General features: G+C 37.6%; 1 protein-coding gene across 1 annotated transcript in view; it reads left to right on the top strand.

Moving 5' to 3' along the window:
- The window catches only part of EDIL3 (EGF like repeats and discoidin domains 3), a gene marked incomplete at its 5' end in the record, with an annotated part of 188,367 nt that overhangs the window by 25,016 nt on the left and 141,303 nt on the right, over positions 1-22,048 (top strand). The window contains one exon of the mRNA XM_057426408.1: positions 534-563. Within this exon, the coding sequence (XP_057282391.1) occupies positions 534-563 (30 nt within the window). The remainder of the gene's footprint in view (positions 1-533; positions 564-22,048) is intronic.

Consider the following 22,048-nt stretch of genomic DNA (forward strand, 5'->3'; position numbering starts at 1 on the left):
ATGCACTGTGACTCTCGTTAATTGCTAATCAGCAGCTGGCTTAGTTGTGTCATCAGACAGCAGCTTTCATTAGTTAACCAAATAGCTGGGTCCAGCATTTGATTTTTTAGGAGGCTTTACCTTTAGAGCAGCTCCTGTGTAGTACTGCAACAATTCTGGCTATGAATTTGACTGCAGGGAAGTTGTCTGAAACTCCTCTGTTGGCCGTTGTTATTGTCTTATTGGCCCTATCCTACTAGTTAAATTAGAGGGGGAGGTTAAGAGTGTAATGTTACAAATGCAAGTGTAATGAAATGTAAGTGAAAATCCTAACTCATTTTGTCTTCGTTCTCCACTAAGGTGAAGCATATCTTACTCAAGTTCATCAAATGATAATGAAGTTTTTCATGATGTCTTATTGCTTGTGTAGTAAGAGAATGTAAATAACAATGACTGTATACATTTCTTCATCTGTATTTTTCTCTCTCTCCTTTATCTTCCCTTCCCTTTTCCTATCCCTACCTTCACCCTGTCCCCACCACCTTTTTGCACAGCCTCCATTGAAGAGGAACCAACTTCAGCAGGTATAAATACTTTATGATTGCATATGCATCATGGTAACTGTTTCTTGAGAACTACCCTTTTTAAAGCTCATTTTAACCAGGTTTATTTTGTGTATAACACACACTAAATATCTATTTCAGTGATGGGTTCTTTTCTCTTCTGTCTGCTTCTCTTCCTATTGTCTTTTCTTCCTTCAATTTGGAGTCAGTAGCAATTATAGTAGTATCCACCAGTAGTTAAAAATCTTCTTTGCCACATTTTCCATCCTTTTTGCTTCTTGCTTCATTAAGCTGGCACACCAGGGTTCACACAACAAACTAGGACAGAACCAAAAAGAAGCTCGGAATGTGTTTGTGCTAGTTCTTTACCTGTCTTTATGCTAGTGAAGCTCAACCATCTGCATGACCCACAGAACTAGTGTCCATAAAGGCTGTGCAGCCTCAGAACAGCAGTGAAGGAAAAGAAGGGCAGCAGGTGCAGAAGCATCCTCCTCAAAGAAAACATTCTGCAAATTATGGCATGGATATCTGCTCAGTGACCTTCTATTTCCATTGACAAGACTGCCAAGTAGTGAGAATGGTTAGCAACACAGTCATAAAAATTAGTTTAGGAGCTTCCCAGGAGACATAAACATGTAGTGTTTATTCTATTGCAAAGATTAACTATTTCTAATTAATTGGCAATCCATTATCTTAGGAGTATTTAAGAAAAAGAAGACAATGTACTAAAGAAGAATGGCACTAAACGGCTTAACATATTTGAAATGGCATTGAGTTGTATAAACTCAGTGAGCTAAAACAGTAGATAAATAGGGAGTAACTTTATAATGGCTTGTTAAAAGAAGTAAAGGCCTCCAGAGGACAAGAGAAGAAAAAGCAGGGAAAGTGAACAAAGAAAGGAAGATAGCAAGGAAGGACTGAACACTGTTTATAGCACCAACCTACAGCTTGCAAGCAATATAAATTTTTAGGGTACAGTGGAGAATAATAAATTAAAGGATGGAGAACGAAGCCAAATGTAAGGGAGAGAGAATGGCTAAGACTGTCACTGAACAGAGAAAGAAGCAAAAGGGAGCTTTTAACACAAAGACTGTAGTAGAATAGGCAGAAAGCATGACTGAGATGAGAAAAAACACTGTGAAACAGTGAAAGGAAGAGTTTGGGAAAGAACTGTAGAATACTAACACACCTTTTGAGGAATATATATTTAATTATTAATCATTAGCCTTCAACTATCCGTTTCTTGAGAGATCTGTCAGTCTTTAAATTTTCATGGAAAATAGCTTAAAAGAAGCCTATTGCAGCTGTTCAACAGAAATGTCAGTTGCAAAAGGAATTTTTTTTTACATAGGAAAGTAAAAAGGCACCCCTTTTTCCTTTTATGGAATTGGTCTAAGTATACAAATTATGTAGAGATTAGAGGCATATATGAATACATTGCCGTAATGTTCAAGACAATCTTGCTGTGGTTGTACATTGTAAAACCATCATTCCTGTCGCAACCAGTGAAGTATCTCATGAAGATGTGGCCTTCCTCTTTGCATTTTGAATGTCATTGCCATTTTTGTGAAAGCTTATAACTGTGAGCTGACCAAGCTAACCAGATACATCAGCTGAAAATTTATAAAAGGAGGGAAGTGGAATTTATAAACTAACCACATGGGCTTCCCTACAGATTTCTGTTACCAGCTGAAATTTCAGCAGTTTTACAAAAGCCTACAGCTTCTATATTCAGTTCCTCAGAAGCCGTTGCCTTTTGGAGTGCCAGATGACATTGTTTGTTTGCTCTTCTATTCATTTAAATGTATTGGGTTTAGTCACTTCTGACTGCTTTGTTTGACTCTGCTCTAGTGTCACTACTTTACTTCTCAGCATAATTCTTGTGTTCAGCAAAGTTCAACCAGTAGTTTATGATGAATGTCTTTTGAGCTTTGCTTCATCACAGAATATTCCTAAATGTTCACCCTTTCCTTGAATTCACCTACTATCAATGACATATTTTAACAGCAGTATTTTTTAAAATACTTTCCCCCAATACATGAACAGATATATTTCAAACTCAAGTAATTTACTTATTTGTGGTTGTTTGAATGAGCTGCACCTCATTTCATTACTTTTTCTGACATGGATTTTAGTGTTTCAGGGTTTGTTGATGTTATAAAAATTTAGCCTTGGCCATGATCTGATTTAATCATTTTATTACAATTGATTAATATCAAGAGGCAATAAGCAAGCAGCGCCATAAATAAGCTCCGCCAACACCGGGGTTTTGGAGTACAGTCTCTTATACTTCTCGGTCCAGGGTTTCAGTTCCTGGTTCTGAGTTTCAGCCAATCCTGTTGTCGTCTTTGCCAGAAACTTGATGTGGCTCCTTTTCATTTGTTTCTGTCCCGTTGCTGGGGTCTTCTCTCCAGGTAAAGAAACATAGTGAAACTTCTCGGTAATACATTAACAGAAAGATGTTTATCACAAGCTTAACCACAATCTTAGACCCGTATATTTAACAGGATGTGTCTCCTTCGTTACCTACCCCCCTTAAAGCATTCAAGCAGCTAAACAAAGCTAAAAGCGTTCCTTGTTGTTTTAATAGTCTAAATGATTAAAGAGGGGACTAGCTTATTCCCATGTTTCTTCTTCTTTCCCATCATTACATTGACAGCAACATTTATTATAATCAAGGTCATTTTTATACATTCCACACATGGTGCACCGGTCACAGATGCATTGGTAACAACGATTTCTAAGTTCTTGACACGAATCATTCTCATATTCTTTACATTGGTATCTGAAATTGTGCCACAATTATTTATGCAGTGTAACTTTCTGTGTGGAAGCTCTTAATGGAACAACTGGTGATATTTTCATCTTAGGTATTCCATGAAAGGATGCTGTTTGCATTAGGAATATACATTTGGGAGTTCAACTGATACAGCAATGCAGATAGATAGATATTGCCACACAGACAAAGCAGCAGCTAGAAGTACAAAAACATACAGCACCAGAATATTTTTGTTCTTTGATTTGTACAGATGAACAAATGCCTTTGACATAAATGGTACATGGTAGATTTAGAATACGAGACCAAACAAGTATTTGTAAATATTTGTGAGGATAAATCTCAAATGCTCAGAAATTATGGTACAAGGAAACATGACTAAATACCCACAAAAGCAAGTGAATTAATGTAACTGTAATACTTTCTGTTATTTAATCTGTTTTTGGGACGTTGATACTTCACGTGATTAGATTCTTTGGGAATTAGTTTTGAAACAATTATTTTCTTGGGAACAGTTTTGATTAATCTAAAGCTTTTTGCAGGAATTAATTTGACGAAACATCTTCAGGCACATAACTTTTTTTTTTTTTTCTTTTTTTTTCTTTTTTTTTTTCCTATTAAAATGGAACTTTCCACCTTTGGGAAAACAATTCTAGCCTCTGCCTTAAGCAGCAAACTTTGGATCTTCTGCGGGGTATTAATAGCGCATAACCTAGCTCTACAGTTGCATGAAATGTGACTGTGATCAAAATGATCTGCATGGAAGTACAGACACCATTTCTTAGAAATTCCATAAAATGAAACAGTAATTCTCTGCACATAGCTTATTTTATGTCTTCCTCAGCAAAGCAGTGAAGTACCTAGTTAGTATTTGAATAGTCTGAGCATAATACATCTGTTTTTTTCAGTACATCTATTGTCTTCATGAGCATGTGTTTAAGCACATTTGTTAGATTGGAGCTTAAATTAGCTGCAGTGAAAGTGCAGCCCAGAAGCACAATATAAATATTAACAGTAAAGTGCCGTACCTTGCTCCTGGAGGAGTCGAAATCAAAACCAGATTGTTGCATTAAGAGTGCAAAAAAAAAGTTTTGGATTTAGTGATGAAGGGCATGCATGTAAAAATGAAGTTATTTTTATAGTCTTTGTTATAAAGATACTAATGCTCTAGCCCTTCCAGAGGAAAATCTTTTAATAAAGTGCAGTTGTTCTTTACCCAACATTAATTTATATTTTAAAATTTAACAGTGATACCGTCTTTTCAGATGCTTTATAATTTATACTTCCTATTGATTTTGCCGTAAGATGTGACCAGATGTTGTTTTGAGAGTTGCAGGTTAGTGCATTCTTATGGGATTGTTTCAATGCAACTGTTCTCTCAGCTTGTACTGATATTCACAAAGCTGTGGGTTCTGCTTAAAACAGATACTTCTTCCTCAGAGTGGAAGGACAGTCACACCATTTGAGAGATGCAGAGGTGCTGAGAAATAGATAGAAACTGCATCCAAAGTCCCGTGCAGTTAAATAGAGCCTTTCACAGTAATTTCAGTGGGATGTGCCTTGTATAGGCAGAAAGCAAGTTCTATCAGCTACCAGATTTTGCTCTTTTCCAAAAAAAGCAGCAGACTTCCTCCAGTTTGTGACATTTATCTTAGTGGAGGATAAATAACCTCCTTATTCTAGTGCTTATCTGGTAGTGTTGGGGAGGAGGTGTGCACACGCTTTCAGATGCGAGGCCCAAAAGACAAATCTTAGCATACAAAATCATTAGAAGTACATCATGATTGTCTTCTAAACACTTTGAGATAAGAAACTGCATTTAGTGTAACAGTTGTGGAGTGGGAATGAGAAGATTAATTGGAGGGCAATGTAGTAATTTTCCAAATAATACGTATCAAACAATATAAGGTAGAATCATAGAATAATACTTAGGGTTGGAAAGGACTTTAAGATCATCTAGTTCCAACCCCCTTGCCATGGGCAGGGACACCTCACACTTAAACATGTCACCCAAGGCTCTGTCCGACCTGGCCTTGAGCACTGCCAGGGATGGAGCATTCACAACTTCCCTAGGAAACCCATTCCAGTGCCTCACCACCCTCACAGTAAAGAATTTCTTCCTTATATTCAATCTAAACTTCCTCCATTTAAGTTTTAACCCATTACCCCTTGTCCTGTCACTATGGTCCCTAACAAAGAGTCCCTCTCCAGCATCCCTATAGCCCCATTCAGATACTGGAAAGCTGCTATGAGGTCTCCACACACATTTCTCCAGGCTGAACAGTCCCAACTTTCTCAGCCTATCTTCATAGGGGAGGTGCTCCAGTCCCCTGCTCATCCTTGTGGCCCTTCTCTGGACTTGTTCCTCCAGTTCCATGTCCTTTTTATGTTGAGGACTCCAGAACTGCACACAATACTCCAGGTGAAGTCTCACAGGAGCAGAGTAGAAGGGCAGGATCACCTCGTTCGACCTGCTGGTCACGCTTGTTTTGATGCAGCCCAGGATATGGTTGGCTTTCTGGGCTGCAAGCATGCATTGAAGCTGGCTCATGTTCATTTTCTCATCACCCAACACCCCCAAGTCCTTCTCTGCAGGGCTGCTCTGAATCTCTTCTCTGCCCAACCTGTAGATGTGCCTGGGATTGCTCCGACCCAGGTGTAGGACCTTGCACTTTGCTTTGTTGAATGTCATATCAGCCCACCTCACAAGCGTGTCAAGGTCCCTCTGGATGGCATTCCTTCCCTCCAGTGTATCAACTGAACCACACAGCTTGGTGTCATCAGCAAACTTGCTGAGGGCGCACTCAATCCCACTGTCCATGTCAGCAACAAAGGTGTTAAACAAGACCGTTCCCAACATCGATCCCTGAGGGACACCACTCGTTACTGGTCTCCAGCCGGACATTGAGCCATTGGCCACAACTCTTTGTGTACAACCATCCAACCAGTTCTTTATCCACCGAGTGGTCCACCTATCAAATTGATGTCTTTTCAATTTAGAGACAAGGATGTCATGCAGGACAGTGTCAGATGCTTTGCACAAGTCCAGGTAGGTGACGTCAACTGCTCTACCCCTGTCCATCAGTTCCATAGCCCCATCATAGAAGGCCACCAAATAGGTCAGGCAGTATTTCCCCTTAGTGAAGCCATTCTGGCTGTCACCAAGCACCTTGTTGTTTTTCATGTGCCTTAGCATGCCTTCCAGGAGAATCTGCTCCAAGCTTTTGCCAGGCACAGAGGTGAGACTGACTGGTCTGTAATTCCCCGGGTCATCCATTTTCCCCTTCTTGACAATGGGGGTTATATTTCCCTTTTTCCAATCATCGGGAACTTCACCTGACTGCCATGATTTTTCAAATATGATGGCCAGTGGCTTAGCAACTTAATTTGCCAGCTTCTTCAGAACCCGCATATGTATTTCATCAGGTCCCATTGACCTGTGTGCGTTCAGGTTCTTAAGATGGTCTCAAACCAGATCCTCTCCTACAGTGGACCCAAGGTCTTCGTTCTCACAGTCCCTGCGTCTTCCTTCCAAGACTTGGGTGGTTTGGTCAGAGCCTTTGCCAGGCTCTTTGAAGGCCGAGGCAAAGAAGTCATTCAGAACCTCAGCCTTCTCCAAATCCTGTGTAGCCAGTTCTTCTGATATCTTCCAGAGAGGGCCCATATTGTCCCTCGTCTGTCTTTTATTTGCAATGTACCTATAGGATCCCTTCCTGTTATCTTTAACATCCCTAGCCAATAGGTAGAATAATAGGTAGAATAAACTGCAGCTGATACATTAATTTTATGAAGGTCATAAACGCAATTTGAATTTTTTATGAACATTATAAACTTCTAATTGACCTGTGATCAGGATCAAAACTAGAATTTCTTTTTCTATTCAACTGGTAAAACAATACTATTTCCCATGCTCTGCTCTTTGAGATAAAGTCTAGCTTCTCTACCAGTGCCTTCTGTGAGTAACCTCAGAAGTAAAGTTACTAAAATTTTGCTCTTACCATTATAACCACTAGGTTGAGGATGAATTATCGTGAAATAGTAAATGCACTTTGAATATTTCTCTATAGAAATGATATTACATGGGGGTTCCTTCATTTTCAGAACCCTTTAGTGGAATGAATTGTAATTATAACTCATTAATCATATTTCATACAGGACAAGGCATGCTTATTTTTTGCATGCTTTTTATCTGGAGTTAAACCAAGGAGTTTTTCAAATGGTCCTTAAAGTTTCGATAAGGAAGCTACTTCTGCATAAGCATTGATCTAGATCTCTTTTTCCATTCCAGTTAAATACATATGATTTTATGCTGTCATAGACATCTAAACACTCACTTTTGAGCCATTTCTGCCTATCCATTTATTTTGAGTTTCCGATCAGTCAAGTGGTTTTACCAGAAGCTCAAGCAACCTGTTAAAGCAAGCTAGGAAAATCTCTGGACAACTGTCTTGAAGACTTGTTTCCATGTTTCTTACCCCATCTACACATGTGGTGTGAGTCTTCTGAAGCCGATTATGGAACTAGGAGGAAGTTGCTTAGTTGCAAATTGGTTTAAAGTTTGATCTGTCAACTTCTTGTTGGATGTCCTGCTTTTTGAATCTTAGGATCTTCAGAAATGTTTCCCCATGATTTTATGTACTCCATCTGCTTTCCTCAAGAAGTCTGGAACAATTTCTAAAGATATCAGAGAATAATTCTTCTGAGACATGATGAGACAGAGTACAGCATAATGTGTCACTTTGTTCATTACCTTTACACTGTGAGTTTGACAGAAATAATAAATACCTGCCCTTTGATATCATCGTTAACTGAAGCCATTTCTTGCCTTTGTCACTGGTGGGGTTTTTTTAAGCCTAGTATTTTAGGTAACTGGCATTTGTGTCTTCGTATTCCATCTGTATAAAATACAGACTTTCAGGAAAATAAAAGCTCTTTTACAGTTTGAATTTAATATTGTTTTAATGAAATTTAGTTGTTGAAGAGACTCAATATACAGGAATTTCTTCTTCAAAGACATTAGTGAAAAGTAATCCGTACAACAACCTTGTGGCACAGTCTGTACATGTACAGGCAGCTGCATTGTCTTACTGAGATTAATATTTACATAGGAATTATCCTTATATACTAACTGTATTATGTTTGCCTTAAGAATACTTAACTGATTGTAGATATGAAATTGGATTTCTCAAAGTGTATCTCTTCCTGAAAATAATGCCCTATTGGCCTTCTACAGATTGAAAAAAGTGAAATTGTAACTGCTTTGATGAGTATCAGAAAGGAAAAAAAAAAATCTACCTAGTTTATTGAAATTAAACTTTCCAAAGCATTCATGAGATATTTAATCTGCTTACTCTGTCAACCTCAGAACCTGAAAGCTGCATTGAGTCCAGTCTCAAAGTCTTCAATTTGTTGCCTGCTGTACAGCAGCATCCAAAGTGGTGCAGTTTTGTGACAGGATGCTCTCAGCTATCTTTTGGGGCACAATAATTTTGCTGTGGTACACAAAGCTATTCTGTTTCACATATTTCTAAGAGGAAAAGTGTCTTTCCATATTATTCTAAGGGAAAGGATTTGCCATTGCCCCAGGGTTTATAACAGTGATTGACTGTCTTGCTTAACTTGGTTTATGCATCTGTAACAATTCCTTTTCATTTTCTTCTTGAAATGTATATTCTGTTTTTCAATTCCTGAAGCTAACTTGTTAATTGCTTTCCCATATATTCCAAGCAAAGTATAGACAATATCAGAACATTATATAAAGGTTATATTGAACTATTCTGGTGGAAATTAGGATTATGCAATAAAAATACATGTATATGCTGTTTGGCACTGAAGGCTATCGCAGTAGGCTGTCATATTTAAAAGCAGAACTCTTGCTTGGGTCAAAGATTAAAGGAAGTGGAAATTAATTAGTATCTTCAGTCTATCCTTTAGTGAATGTTTGTCCATATATCATAAAAATAACTAATTTTGGCAAAATCACTCACTTCAGGATTAGACAAAAAGGGTGCTAGGAGGTTGAGACTAGCCTGCAGTGCTGGAAACTGAGAAACTCATACGTGTGCATTTTTCCATAGTCTGCATTGTTTTAGAGAGTGATTTTTGCCCTCAGTATGCAAAATTCACCCCAGACTACAGATACAAGGGCCTACAGTGATGCCGGAGAGGGACTCTTCATCAGGGACTGTAGTGGTAAGACAAGGGGCAATGGGTTCAAACTTAAACAGGGGAGATTTAGGTCAGATATAAGGAAGAAATTCTTTACTATGAGGGCGGTGAAGCACTAGAATGGGTTGCCCAGGGAGTTGTGAATGCTCCATCCCTGGCGGTGTTCAAGGCCAGGTTGAATGGGGCTTGAAGCAACCTGGTCTAGTGGAAGGTGTCCCTGCCTGTTTTGCGGGACTTGGAACTAGATGACCTCGAAGTCCTTTCCAACCCAAACCATTCTCTGACTCTGTACTGTCCCCTAAGCTAGCTGTTGCTTTACATCACACACATTTTCTTTTGGCTGCTTATCACCTCTCACTTGAACTTTGAGACAGAAGTTTTCCAGCCAGGCATCTGCCTCAGGCTGAACTGAGCTCAAACTCTTTCACTGTTTCTTAGAAAGAGGTTAAGAAAAAAAGGTGTGTTGCTCCCCCTTTTGATTCTCAAAGCTGTGCTACTGAGAAACCTTTCTGCTCCAGTACTTTGGAGCTGGGACATGCAATTTCACAGTGTAGTTTCAGAGGTTGCTGTTATTACTGCCATGGAAAAGTCCACAGAGTCACCCAAGGAAGTAGGCTTAGTTCACGCTCAATTAGCAGAGGCAACTCCTAACTTAACAGAGTTGAGAAGTCTACTACAGGGAAACCAGCAGTGCATACCACTGAATAGCAACCATAGCAACTATAAATGCAACTACCAGCGCATTTCTGTAGCAAGAAGATCAGGGAGCAGAACAGATGTTGCTCTGGAAGGGAAACACAACACCTTTGTCTCAGGCTGCAGCATTATGAGCACGATATTGGTACCAGGTGTGTATCTAGGGTAGCTTTACTTGAGTGCTTTTCTGTCTGAGAAGGCCAAGAGGCTTTGCAGGTGGCTAGACCTTTCTTGAACAGATACAAAAAGAAGAACTAGGAGTTAAGACAGGGTTATGTGAGTAAAACAGTCAATTATTATTATTATAGAATCACAGAATGATTTGGATTGGAAGGAAACTTAAAACTCATACAGTTCCAATCCCGTGCCATGGGCAGAAACATCTTCCACTAGACCGGGTTGCTCCAAGCTCCTTCCAGCCTGGGCTTGAACACTGCCAGGGCCTCACTGCCCTCACAAGGAAGAACTTCTGCTTAAGATCTCATCTCAGTCTCCTCTCTTCCAGTTACATTGCTTCATCCTCTGAAGATGGAGCAAGAACAAACAAGATGAAGAAGAACAAGCTTCTTGTTCTTGTTGCTCCAAGGATCTTGGTCAACTCTTGCTCTTTGAGATCTCCGTGTTTCCAAGAAGTAGTGCAGAGGCATAGGAGAAAGTATGGCAAAAGGATAAGCGTGGTAGAGAACAGATGACAAAATTCTCTTCTATTAGAGCAGACAGAATTTTGTCTGAGGAGTGATGAAACTGAGTTGAAAGATTGCTGAGGGAGAAGGTAGTTGACAGGCAAAGAAATGAGATTAATGAATTGCACATTGGCACAGAATAGGTGGGTCTACACATGCATACAGAGGGAAAGGCTGCAGTGAGAATCACCTGCGTTGGGTTGGCTGCTGTTGGAAGAGTTGTTTCCTTCACGCAGGCCATTTGTTTCTGATTCCTTCTTCCAGCCTACTCATGTTTTCCTTTCTGCTTGTGCTAGCAACTGTACAGATACGTGCTGGTCTGCATCAGGTGGCTGTTACAGCTGGAAGTAGCCTCTTCCCTGATGCAGTTTCCCTGATAGTTTGTGTTCATTTGGTTCTGCTTCATGAGTGGCAAGTGTGCTGTCAGTGGGATGGGGAAGTTCGTGGAAACAGGTAGCGAAAGCTAAAGCCGTCACGTTTGGCGAGACACTGTAATTAAACTGAATTATAGCAGTCAAAGATTCTCATACAGGTATTACATGTGTGGAAAGGGGTGAAATTCACCAAATACTAATGAAAGCAAAACAAGCAGGTGTAGTGGTTAGCTGAGGATTTGGAAGCAGCTTAACAAGCCTGAAGAAAAGGATTCTGTTCAAAAAGGGGGTTATCACAAAGAGGGTTATTTTGTTCTCATTTTGGTTTTAAACTGTCTTATAAACATCTTTAAAGCATTGGATTGACTGTAAAAGCATAAAAGTACAGAGGAAGAAATTTTACTCATTTTCTGTTCAGTGCAGATTTAAGTGGGTTTTAGTTACACCTTCATTTGGGATGCTAAAAAAGTATTTAAAAATGACCTATTTGCAGAGTGGCTAGTGCATGATGGCAAAGTTAAGGACTATAAAGTAAGTGTGCTCTTAAACATGCTGAGTAGATTTACATGGACAGTGAATCAGACCCTTCCATGATAGACATTCTAACCCAAATAATATTTGTTAGGGCAGGGTTTTCGGGGAGTGGTACACATTATGATGCCATTTCTTGCATAGATGTGAATTTGACATTCTCACTGGTGGCAGTTGTGCATTTGGCACTACGTTTTGACAAGACTGTCTGGACAATAGTTTTCTTGGACAGCAGTCTTTTTTGACAGTATGGGCAGATGTAATCTCATTCTGCTTGCCACATCAGAATCCAACCTAGGTTGATCTTTGCAGTCAAATAAAAGAAACACAAACCTGTAGAAGACAAGTCATCCCAGAAAATTAGATGTTTAAAGCAAAGACAGCAGTTATTCTCTACTTAATACAAAAACAGTGCACATGGTTAATGTCACTTAGGAAGAAACTCTGAGTTTATGTAAATTGCTATTTCTGTTTATGCAGGAAGGACCCAGAAGTGGATCTCAAAATTTTGTAGCCCAGTATCGTGCTGTGTATGCATATGAGTATGCATATGTTTATGATTTTTCCCTGAGGTTTTTAGGAGCTTGACTTTAATAAAGCTGATGATTTGTTATGTTTATAATTTGTTTATATATGTTTATAATCTTCATACTCATCCTTTCAGGATACACATTTAGCACATTAAATGTTTTGGGCTTCAAAGATCTTGAGCCTACAAAAAGCTACGTCCATGTATTAACTGTACTGATGCAAGTTTCTGAGATTAGGCTGCATGTAATTATATTTATAAATATATAAATAAGAGTGGCTTAATGAGGTTTCCTGAAATATAATGATCTTTGAGGTGGAAGTTGTACACTTTTGGTGCTGACTACCTCAACACAACATTTGTAGATTCTGAGCAAAATTAAGCAATGTGAATCTTGAAAGTACCCTGTCCCATTGATATGATTGTAGTGCTACAGTGCCATGTTGGAAGAAGGGTGCCATAAAAGTCTTACTTTGAGAATATAGTAAAAGGAATAGATAAATAAACAATAGAGAAATTAATCAGGTTGCGAAGGAATGGAAAGGTGTAAGTATTGCAAGCTCATACCGTGCGGTGTCCAGTCCTAGGGTTGTTGAGAGCAACGAGCAAGAGACGGAAGATAAGCAAAAAAGAATATTTTAAGATTAAAACCAAGAAAAAATTTCCTGTATGTTATTGTTATTGCTCCCCATGTTGCAGTGTTTAACAGCAGGATAAATGGGGAATATCCCTTTCTAATAACTTTGTTGGAATGACTGTATAGCATAATCTCTTAATTTCACAAATTGGTTGACATGCTAAACAGCCAAGGAAAACCTTTAATGATAGATTCAATCATATGCCTTGTACAATTGTTTTTCTAGTAACTTTTCTTATGACTTCATATCTCTTGTTCTTAAATAAACATATTTCTTTTATCCATAGCTCTTGTTTCAAAAAGCAAGGAAATGAACAAAAATCTACTCTGATTACCATCTTGCAGAACAAAAAAAGGTGTTAATTTTTACAACCAGAATTCTTGTTCTACCTTTTCAGTAATTCATGTTCTATTATGTCAGGCATTTAAAGAATGTGCATATGTGCCTAAGCTTAAACAGGTTGGATAGCTGCTAAAGCAAGTAAGGAGAAATTGCCAAGGAAGGCTCTGTGGCACGTGGTGAAGCAACACAGAGCATGGCTGAACTGAGACAATATGATAATTCTGTTAAATTCAGGTTCCTGTGTGACCCATTTTATAATCAGGGGAAGATGTGATGCTGAGGATTGTTTTCTTATATAGGTACACAGATTGCAGGGAGACTATAACAAGGAAAGGTTTGTATATACAGGTCGCATATTTTATTGAACTGGCTGATCAATGATTTCATCAATGATTTTCATCAACTGACAGGCAGTCAGACAAGTGAGTGCTTAATGTCTGAAACAGCAGTATTTTATCCATCAACATCATCAATGTGCATACCATTACACTGCAGTGGATTTGAGTGCATCAAAGCTCAGGAAGTGTTAAAACTGACATGTAATGGAATTATCTGCTAATGGAATTAAGTGTCCTGGAGGACCAAGAGCAGGGTTTAAAATAGAGCTAAGGTAGGTTGTTTTCATCCATCTGGTTTTTCTTACTATCAGTCTGTCTCATCAGCTTCTGATCTGATGCCCAGTTCCATCCAAATGAGTTTCTTCCGGCATCACACTGTTTACTATTCTTCTTCCTAGTAACAAATAGAAAAGCCTGCTATCCCAAACTGTCTTGTCTCTGGCTTCAGTCAGTACTATTTGCCAGTAACAGATCAGTTAGCTGGACTTTCTGAGTAGATGTATCATTGAGGTGTTGAGAAGATCTTTCAGTCTACCCTAGCTTGAATGGGGAAAAAATGTTGAGAAGGAAGATTTGACATTTATATTTTAATAAACAGCCACAGATAGCCTGCCATTAATGTTGACCAAAACTAAGCAGCCCTCCTTAAAATGTATCATTGAAGTAACATTACTGATAAAATCACAGTGTAGTTCTTATCATAAAGGGAACATAAATTGTTTTAGGGGCATAGAAATATCAAGCAAAGTCTTTACTGAGTTTACTCAGCAATGTGAGGATTTCTGCATGTATGCAGCAACTTCTAAGACTCTTTCTTGAAATAGCAACACTTAATTCACATCAGCTCATTCATCGTTGCTCTTACAGATTGACTTTCCGTAAGCTGATGGCCATTTGCAAGAAGCAAGACCTACCTTTTTCTTTTGTTTTAGAAATCTAGTAGATTCTTTTTTGTTGTATATTGTTTTGAACCCTAACATCAGTTTAACTGATTTAACCATCAATTAAAATGCATTTTAATTTTTTCTCACGTAAGTCTTTTAGCTAAATGTTATTTTACCTCAGAGCATGAATATCAACTATTAAGCTTAAAGAATGACATGTAGTGTGCATCTATTTTCTGCTGTGTTGCATAATCTTAATTTTACAATTATAGTATTTCAAAATATTCTTCTGGAAACAGCTTTTTTTTTCCCCCTTTTTTTTTTTTTCCACTTATATAAAACTGTTGACTTCAGTACTACTCCTTATGGGTAAATATCATGTGACTTCAAAATTCTGGCAAAAAACATTTACATAAAATCCACAGTACTGTACAGTAATAAACTGCAAAATGAAAACTATCATTGTGGCTGGAAATCAGTAAAATTGTGGAAGCTCTCACAGTCCAGTCCAGAAGTGCATAATTATTACTTATTCAAGATACAACTTCCACTGGCTGTCATGGGGAGCTGTGGTTGTAAGATAACTGTTCTGTTAAAAATAACATGCTCCTTTGAATGTCTAATTGTCTATTAAAAAAAAAAAGTGAAAATAGATTGTACTTTTATATACCTCAGAAGTTATTTGAAAATACTTGGAATTCCAGAAGTTTTATTGAAATGGCTAGCTACAATGAACAAGCCATAACTCAAGAAAAAAAGATGTCTGTATAAGGGTTTATATATTCAATTGGCCTGCAGTACCATATTTGAACATTTACTTGCAAAGCACAAATTAACACTTGGCAGCAATTTTACAAGTCTTTGTTACAGTTATTCATGAATTTCGTTACCTGGAAGCTTTCCATAGTATTTTGTCATGTTAAAACTGCAGAGCAGTACTTATTTATTAATATATACTAATGGAAAGAATGACACTATTTCAATAACAGATTCTTAATCTTTCCATAGTGACCTGGAATTTCTCAATTTTCTTTTTTAATCCAGTGCCCTAGACAAGAAAACTGTTCTATTATTTTTTTTCTGCAGAACAGAAATACTGGGCATTTTTTGAAACAAAATGCAGTCTGTGGTCCTGTCGGTTTAGTGTTCTGCTTTAGCCTCCCTTAAGTAGAGACAGGGACAGAAGGTATCATGTAGCATATTTGTCATTAAGTCTTGTTTCTGTCTAAATTTCTGGTAGCAAAATACAAGCAGTATGTTATAATTTCATAATAAATTCAAATAATTTGCTTCAAAGTGTTTAAGTCATGTAACTAGCGATAGACTAAGTGAAATTTCACATTACATTAGTGAAGTAGTGGGCTTGTTTTCATAGCGTATGCTATTGGTCTTATTCCCTGTCATTCAGAAACTAACTGCAACATCCACATTTTTCAGCCAGACAACCTTCTTTGTGCCTGACTCCATTCTGTCAACAGATGACTAATATTACAGATTCCCTTTCAGGAATCATATCAAGCTACCGATTAGACAAGTTTGGAAAAAGAATATTGACATGCACACAGGTCATCTATCCAGACATGAGGGGGAGTTAATTATGTCTAATTCACACCCTCAAGTTTAGATAGATATGGCCATCATTATGCCTGTGCACAGATCTGTGGATCTCGCAAACCAGAGGAAAGCTGGATGTGTCTGATGACCTACCCGTAACACAGCTTTATGGTAGACAATAGAAAAAAAGTATGTAGCTCCAGAGGAAGTCTGCCAAGACATTCCCCAAAGGGGTATAGTTGTGGCATCAGCAGTACTGCATCTTATGCCCCAGCCCTTCAGGCTGTGCTGAAGTCAGAATTTACCTGTGCAATGAACTGTACTTAACACCTGCATTGTGTATAATAGTACAAAAAGGAGTTCTAAGTTAAAGCATTATTTATTAGAAAAGACTGATCTCCAGTATTGCTGTGTAGGACTTACTTAATTACCATTACCCACCAAAATATGTCAGTATTTTCATCCATGTACAACTAACTCCATGTTAATCACATCAATCAAGGGCAATTAATTTGTATTTGTGCTATAGATGTAGCTGGTGCAAAGGCAGCAGATATCCAGTGACTACTATGTATCTTAAAGAGCGTATAACTGCAAAACAGGTTGTGATTTTAAATTTGTGTGGTTTGTAGTTTGTGTTTTTCTGAGTTGTCAAGAGAACAGTATGAGGCAGGAATTGGGTATGAGGAAGAAACAGAATGATGATCTAGGTACAAAAGGAGTAAGAGTTGGAGATAGTGACAGGATCTAGAACTCAAAAGGATTTAGGATAGGGTACATGAAATCTGAAGAGTTTGATGACATCTGGAAAAGTACAGTGAGGAAAGGTTATATTTCCTCTGTTCTGCATTAAAAAGGGAAATAAATGACTGGAGTGTTAAGTCTTGGTTATTTCCCTTAATTTCTACTTTGTACAACTTTATAGCTTTTTGGTCAATAGGTATACTTCACATTTAGTTATTCTCTTTCATCACTTTTTAATAATATTTTGTGTCCTAAGGATACCCACCCTCTGAGATTCTCTTCTGCTGTTTCCATGTCATTAATGCAATACTAAGTAGTTAGGACCTGACTCATACAAATATGAGTAGCACAAGTTTAGGCTGTTGCATTTTTTTTGTTTCCCACTGGAATGCTCAGCAAGAAGACTAACTGGATTTTAATCTATTTGCTGTTATAATTAAAGTTCACATAATCTTTTCAGGTTTTTTTTTTTCCATTTTCCAGTTATTAGTTGAACACAGTGAAAAAGGATGAGAGGTTCTGAACACTGGCAGTGAAACATGAAAGCTGTCATCTTTACATACGATGACAGGAGCTGCGATAATAAAAATAGAAATTCCAGTTGGCAGTGATATTCGACATTAGGCACCAAATTATGTATAGTTTCCTTATTGATGGGTATATTCTACTTAAGCAACAGACCAATGCAGTTAAAACAGAAATGGATTTGTTTCAGCTCTGTAGAGAATGGATTTGGATAGTTTATTTTAATACGGACTCTGTAAACATCAGTTTTGTCGGAACTGCACTTTTGAACTGAATCTTTTGAACATCCCAGTCTATAATAATTCCCTTAATATTTTAACATACAAAATTCTCCAAGCCCTTGTAGTTATTCAGCAAAATTTTTACAAAATGCAAAATTCTCTGTGTTCACAGATCTTTTTCTGTTTGATGTGAACTGGAATCAACTGAAAAAAAAGAGATTTGGAAATATTTCTGACATAAGTTGGAAAATTAACCTAGATTTTACAATGATACAGAGTAGATCACAAAAAAAAGGGGTATAGCAAGCAAGTCTCCACACTTGGGTCAGCAAGAATGAGGGAAGTCAATAACAGAAACATTGTCGTATAGGAGAAAAAGAATTATGCCAATGCCTGAGATAAAATTAGAGGAAGAGAAGTAAAAGGCCCTGAACCTGGATTTTCTGTAGTAAAAGCAGGTGTTTGAAAGGTTGTGCAGAGATGCAGAACAGGTCTTACATTAATTTGATATGGTAGGTTTATGAGATAACCAGTGGGCTATATTCAGATATATCCTGTGGGCTTGATTCAGAATCATATGTGTAAGTGGCAAAGGATATGAAGAGCTGCGTAACAGCATTGAAAATGAAGAAAGAAAATACTCAAGCTTGGAAGCTGAGGAGTATGAGGAGCAATAATGAGAGAGAGCTTGGGGGAAATGTCCTGTAGTACATTGAACAGTTTCTCCAGCTTTTGGAGCATTTTGAGATCTCACCCTGTGAGGGTCATCACTACATTGCCTATTACATTGGCCATGCCTCAAATTTGAGTATAATCTGTCATTCACAGTTAAGGGGAAGCTTAAGACTGTGTATTAAGGAAAGGCACTCTATAGTCATCAAGTTTAAATAACACCTACTCAGAAAATACCTTAGTTCCTTAGTTAGAAAGAGGTTGGGAGATGGCTGGAGAAACAGTTTACATTTCTTTTCTGTAAAAGAAATCCATGGAATAGAATTAGATGGAAATGTACAGAAATAACCTTAAGCATTTTGCAGTCAAGGGGTGAATCTATCTTTTGCTGCATCCAGCTGGAGACACCTTGATCATTATCATCAGCATGCTCCATTTGCTGCATTAAAAACAAGGTAAATATTTAATCACTGAAATTAAGTCTGGATCAGTGCCATTAGTTTATAATGAAATAAAGTTAGATAGAGTCTAATACAGTACTAATTTACTTATGAGCCAGGCTGAACAGATTTATTAATTTTTTTAAAGCTGATATTTTGAGAATGTTAATGAGAAGGAGGTGTAACTAATTATTTTTACTACTTTTGCTCATTAACTGGAATAATATATAACAATTGGTTACTATTATCAATATTCCACATAAACTATGAATTATGTTCTTCAGTGCCTATTCTTCATTTAAACTATTCAAATAAATACAAAGGTGGAGGTATAATAAGTATTTGTTGTTACAAAATTCATTTGTATCCTAACAGCAAAATGTTATCAACAGTGGCAAATTAAAAAGGGAATTTATATGAAATTTATTGGTCTGTGGGTGCTGTTGTGGTTTGGTTTGTGGTTTTTTTTTCTCTCTTCTACAAATATTCAAGTATGCTGGGCAAGTAAGAATTTCTTCTTGCGCTTTGGAAGACTTGAAGGATGAGGTAGTTCAAAATACATTGTTTGACTTCTGTGGGTATTGGTTAAACTAAATGACTCCTTTATTTATTTTGAGCCTTATCATGATGCGCCATTATAATGGGGTTTGAACCCTAAAATGTTAAAAAATTATTCCCTGGGAGGGTGCTGAGGCCCTGGCACAGGTTGCCCAGAGAAGCTGTGGCTGCCTCATCCCTGGCAGGGTTCAAGGCCAGATTGGATGGGGCTTGGAGCAACCTGGTCTAGTGGAAGGTGGCGCTGCCCGTGGCAGGGGTTGGAACTGAGTGAACTTTAAGGTCCCTTCCAACCCAAACCAGTCTGGAATTTTAGGATTCTTTTATGCAGATTTTGAATACAGAGTGACATTTAATGGAGGGTGGAAAATATGAGTAAGAAAGAGCAAAAGCAGAACTACATTGCATTCATTCTTTACTGAAAATGCTTCATACTTAAGTACAGAATGAACATATTGACTAGCCGACACCATTTTCATTGTTACAGCCCCTTGTGGCAAAAGGTCGATAGCACATATGCTGTAATAGCTATCTTCAGATGTCCTCAAACAGTGCAATGAAAAACAGGCAGCTGAGAAGTAGCTGTAGTTTCAAGTATTGAACAAATATGCTTTGTCCAAATTTCATTTGGACCCAACTACATCAAAAGTGTTCTTGGAAAATGGTAGTTTTCTTCTAAATACAGGTGAAATCTACAAAATACTTGAGTTCAACCTTAACCACAAAGGTGGTGCATAGCTCAAAGTAGGTGTACTAGTGAGATCTGACTCCCTACGCTGCATTGCTGTAATGGGTATGTCATACTTGTGTGCTTGAACCTATAGTTAGGCCAAGATATGAGTATGCATTTTGGTATGATTTAATGATACCCATAACTCAGCAAATGCAGGATCGTTTCTGTCAGGTTGTTAAAATGGTTTCTGAAGTATCCCACACAGACACACAGATAGGGACATTCAAAACCAGCCTCTCTGACAGGTGAGCCCTACACAATCATATTAAATTAATAGCTAAAGTAGTAAATGTGAGGAACATCAGAGACCCTCAGAAGCTTTTGTCATATTCCTGCCCTTTTTGTACAATAAACCAGCTTTCTGTCAGAACCTGTAGGGGCATTCCTGCTGGATTTGAATGCTCGTTTGTGTGTCTCTATGGAAGACAGTCTCTTTCAAATAGAATTATATTTTACTTTAGATTTTTGTATGTCAAACTTTGAAAACTATAAGCTCACCTCCTTCATCATAGGAAGCTTATACATTCTGCTAGCTCCAGCAGCAAGGAGATTAATTCATCTCTTCCTGTAAAGTTGAAAGAAGTCATATGTGCCACTGTCTTCTTCTACACATATTCATTTCAAAATATAAAAGCTCTTGCTAAATGAGCTCTGTCACACCTTATTTTGAAGACCTTGCTTTGACAAAGGACATGTCAAAAGTATTATGTATTATCGAAACATGGGTGGAGGGAGGACTTCAAACTCCTGATGTCGAAACTGTGTGAGGGATCTCTGATGAAGTTTCCAACATACCAGAGAGGAAAAACGCCGTATGCGACTGACATTCATGTAGAGCCAAGAGGTACTTAAGAAAAGCTAGTGATGTGAAGGCAAGCACCTAGCGATTATTTTACTTTTACAATTAAATATAAAATAATTTTATACTTTTTATTAGTTTGCTGTTAACTCCAGTCTTTATTTTGATGGGATTTGGAGCTTACTGTGTCATCAGAGTATTATTATCTGTTTAGTCCTACTTCAGTAATACTCCACAAAATAAATGAAGCAGTCAACTTTGTAGCTAACAGTATCTTCATCTTGATGTATTTCAAGGTCAATATCTAATTCAGAATTTTTCATTAAAATTACATTATTTCTGCATGAAGAGAAGATGGATAGAGAGATAGATACCATCAAAAGTGCTAACATTCATATTGCACTGTCTCTGATTTTATGTTTAGCAAATGTGATTATTTGGCGTGTGTCACTCCAGTGGAGTACATTTTTCTTTTTTTCCTCGCTTAACATTTTTCATATTCCTCATTTAATCTTGTCTTATTATGAAATTATGGGCTTTGATTTTTGGTCATCTTCTTTCAGCAGAGAAGCAAGCATACTTTTGAGTCTGAGGAATCAGACTTTGAGGAAGATGTGACTGTTGTAGAGTTCGTGTTTAACTACATCATTTTTAACTGCCTCATATTTTTTAATGTCTTTCCCAACAAAGCATCTGCAGATTTTATATTTGGAAAAAAAAAAAAACCCACGCTCTTTGGTGGAGGCTTGAGAAATAGGTTGGGGGTTTTGGGGTGGGTTTTTTGTTTTTTTTTTTTGTGGGGGTGGGTTTGTTTTTTTTGTGTGTTTGTTGTTTTTTGTTTGTTTGGTTGGTTTGGTTTGGTTTTTTTTTATTTTGATGCATCCTGAACACTTAGAGGGGACAGTAATTAGTGCCGTACCTCACATGTACAGATACAAACACATGCAGAAATTACATTCTTATTGATGAAATAATGCTTTCTTTGCTTTCCAGGCTTTTCTTGCTATAGGCAAACTAATGTTTCTTGGAAATATTTAATTACAACTTCAGTATTTCACTATACAAGATTTTATTTTTACGAAGTTTAACTTGACTTCACTTATCAAAAAAGTAAACAAATAACAGGGTTCTGCCTTGAGCCCCTTTGCAACTCTACTGAGGATGCTTTTTTTTGATCTGTCCATCTATGAAGTCTCCAAGATCTCTAGTAAAAGCACTTAAACAAATTAAAACCTGCTGTGCTTTAAGTTAATCTTCAATATGTTTTTCAAAACCAGCATAGGATTACAATTGAATAATAGATT

This window comes from Pezoporus wallicus, unplaced genomic scaffold (genome assembly GCF_028554395.1).
Source record: "Pezoporus wallicus isolate ANWC-B61680 ecotype Strahan unplaced genomic scaffold, APGP_CSIRO_Pwel_v1 contig_4485, whole genome shotgun sequence".
Lineage (NCBI taxonomy): Eukaryota > Metazoa > Chordata > Aves > Psittaciformes > Psittacidae > Pezoporus > Pezoporus wallicus.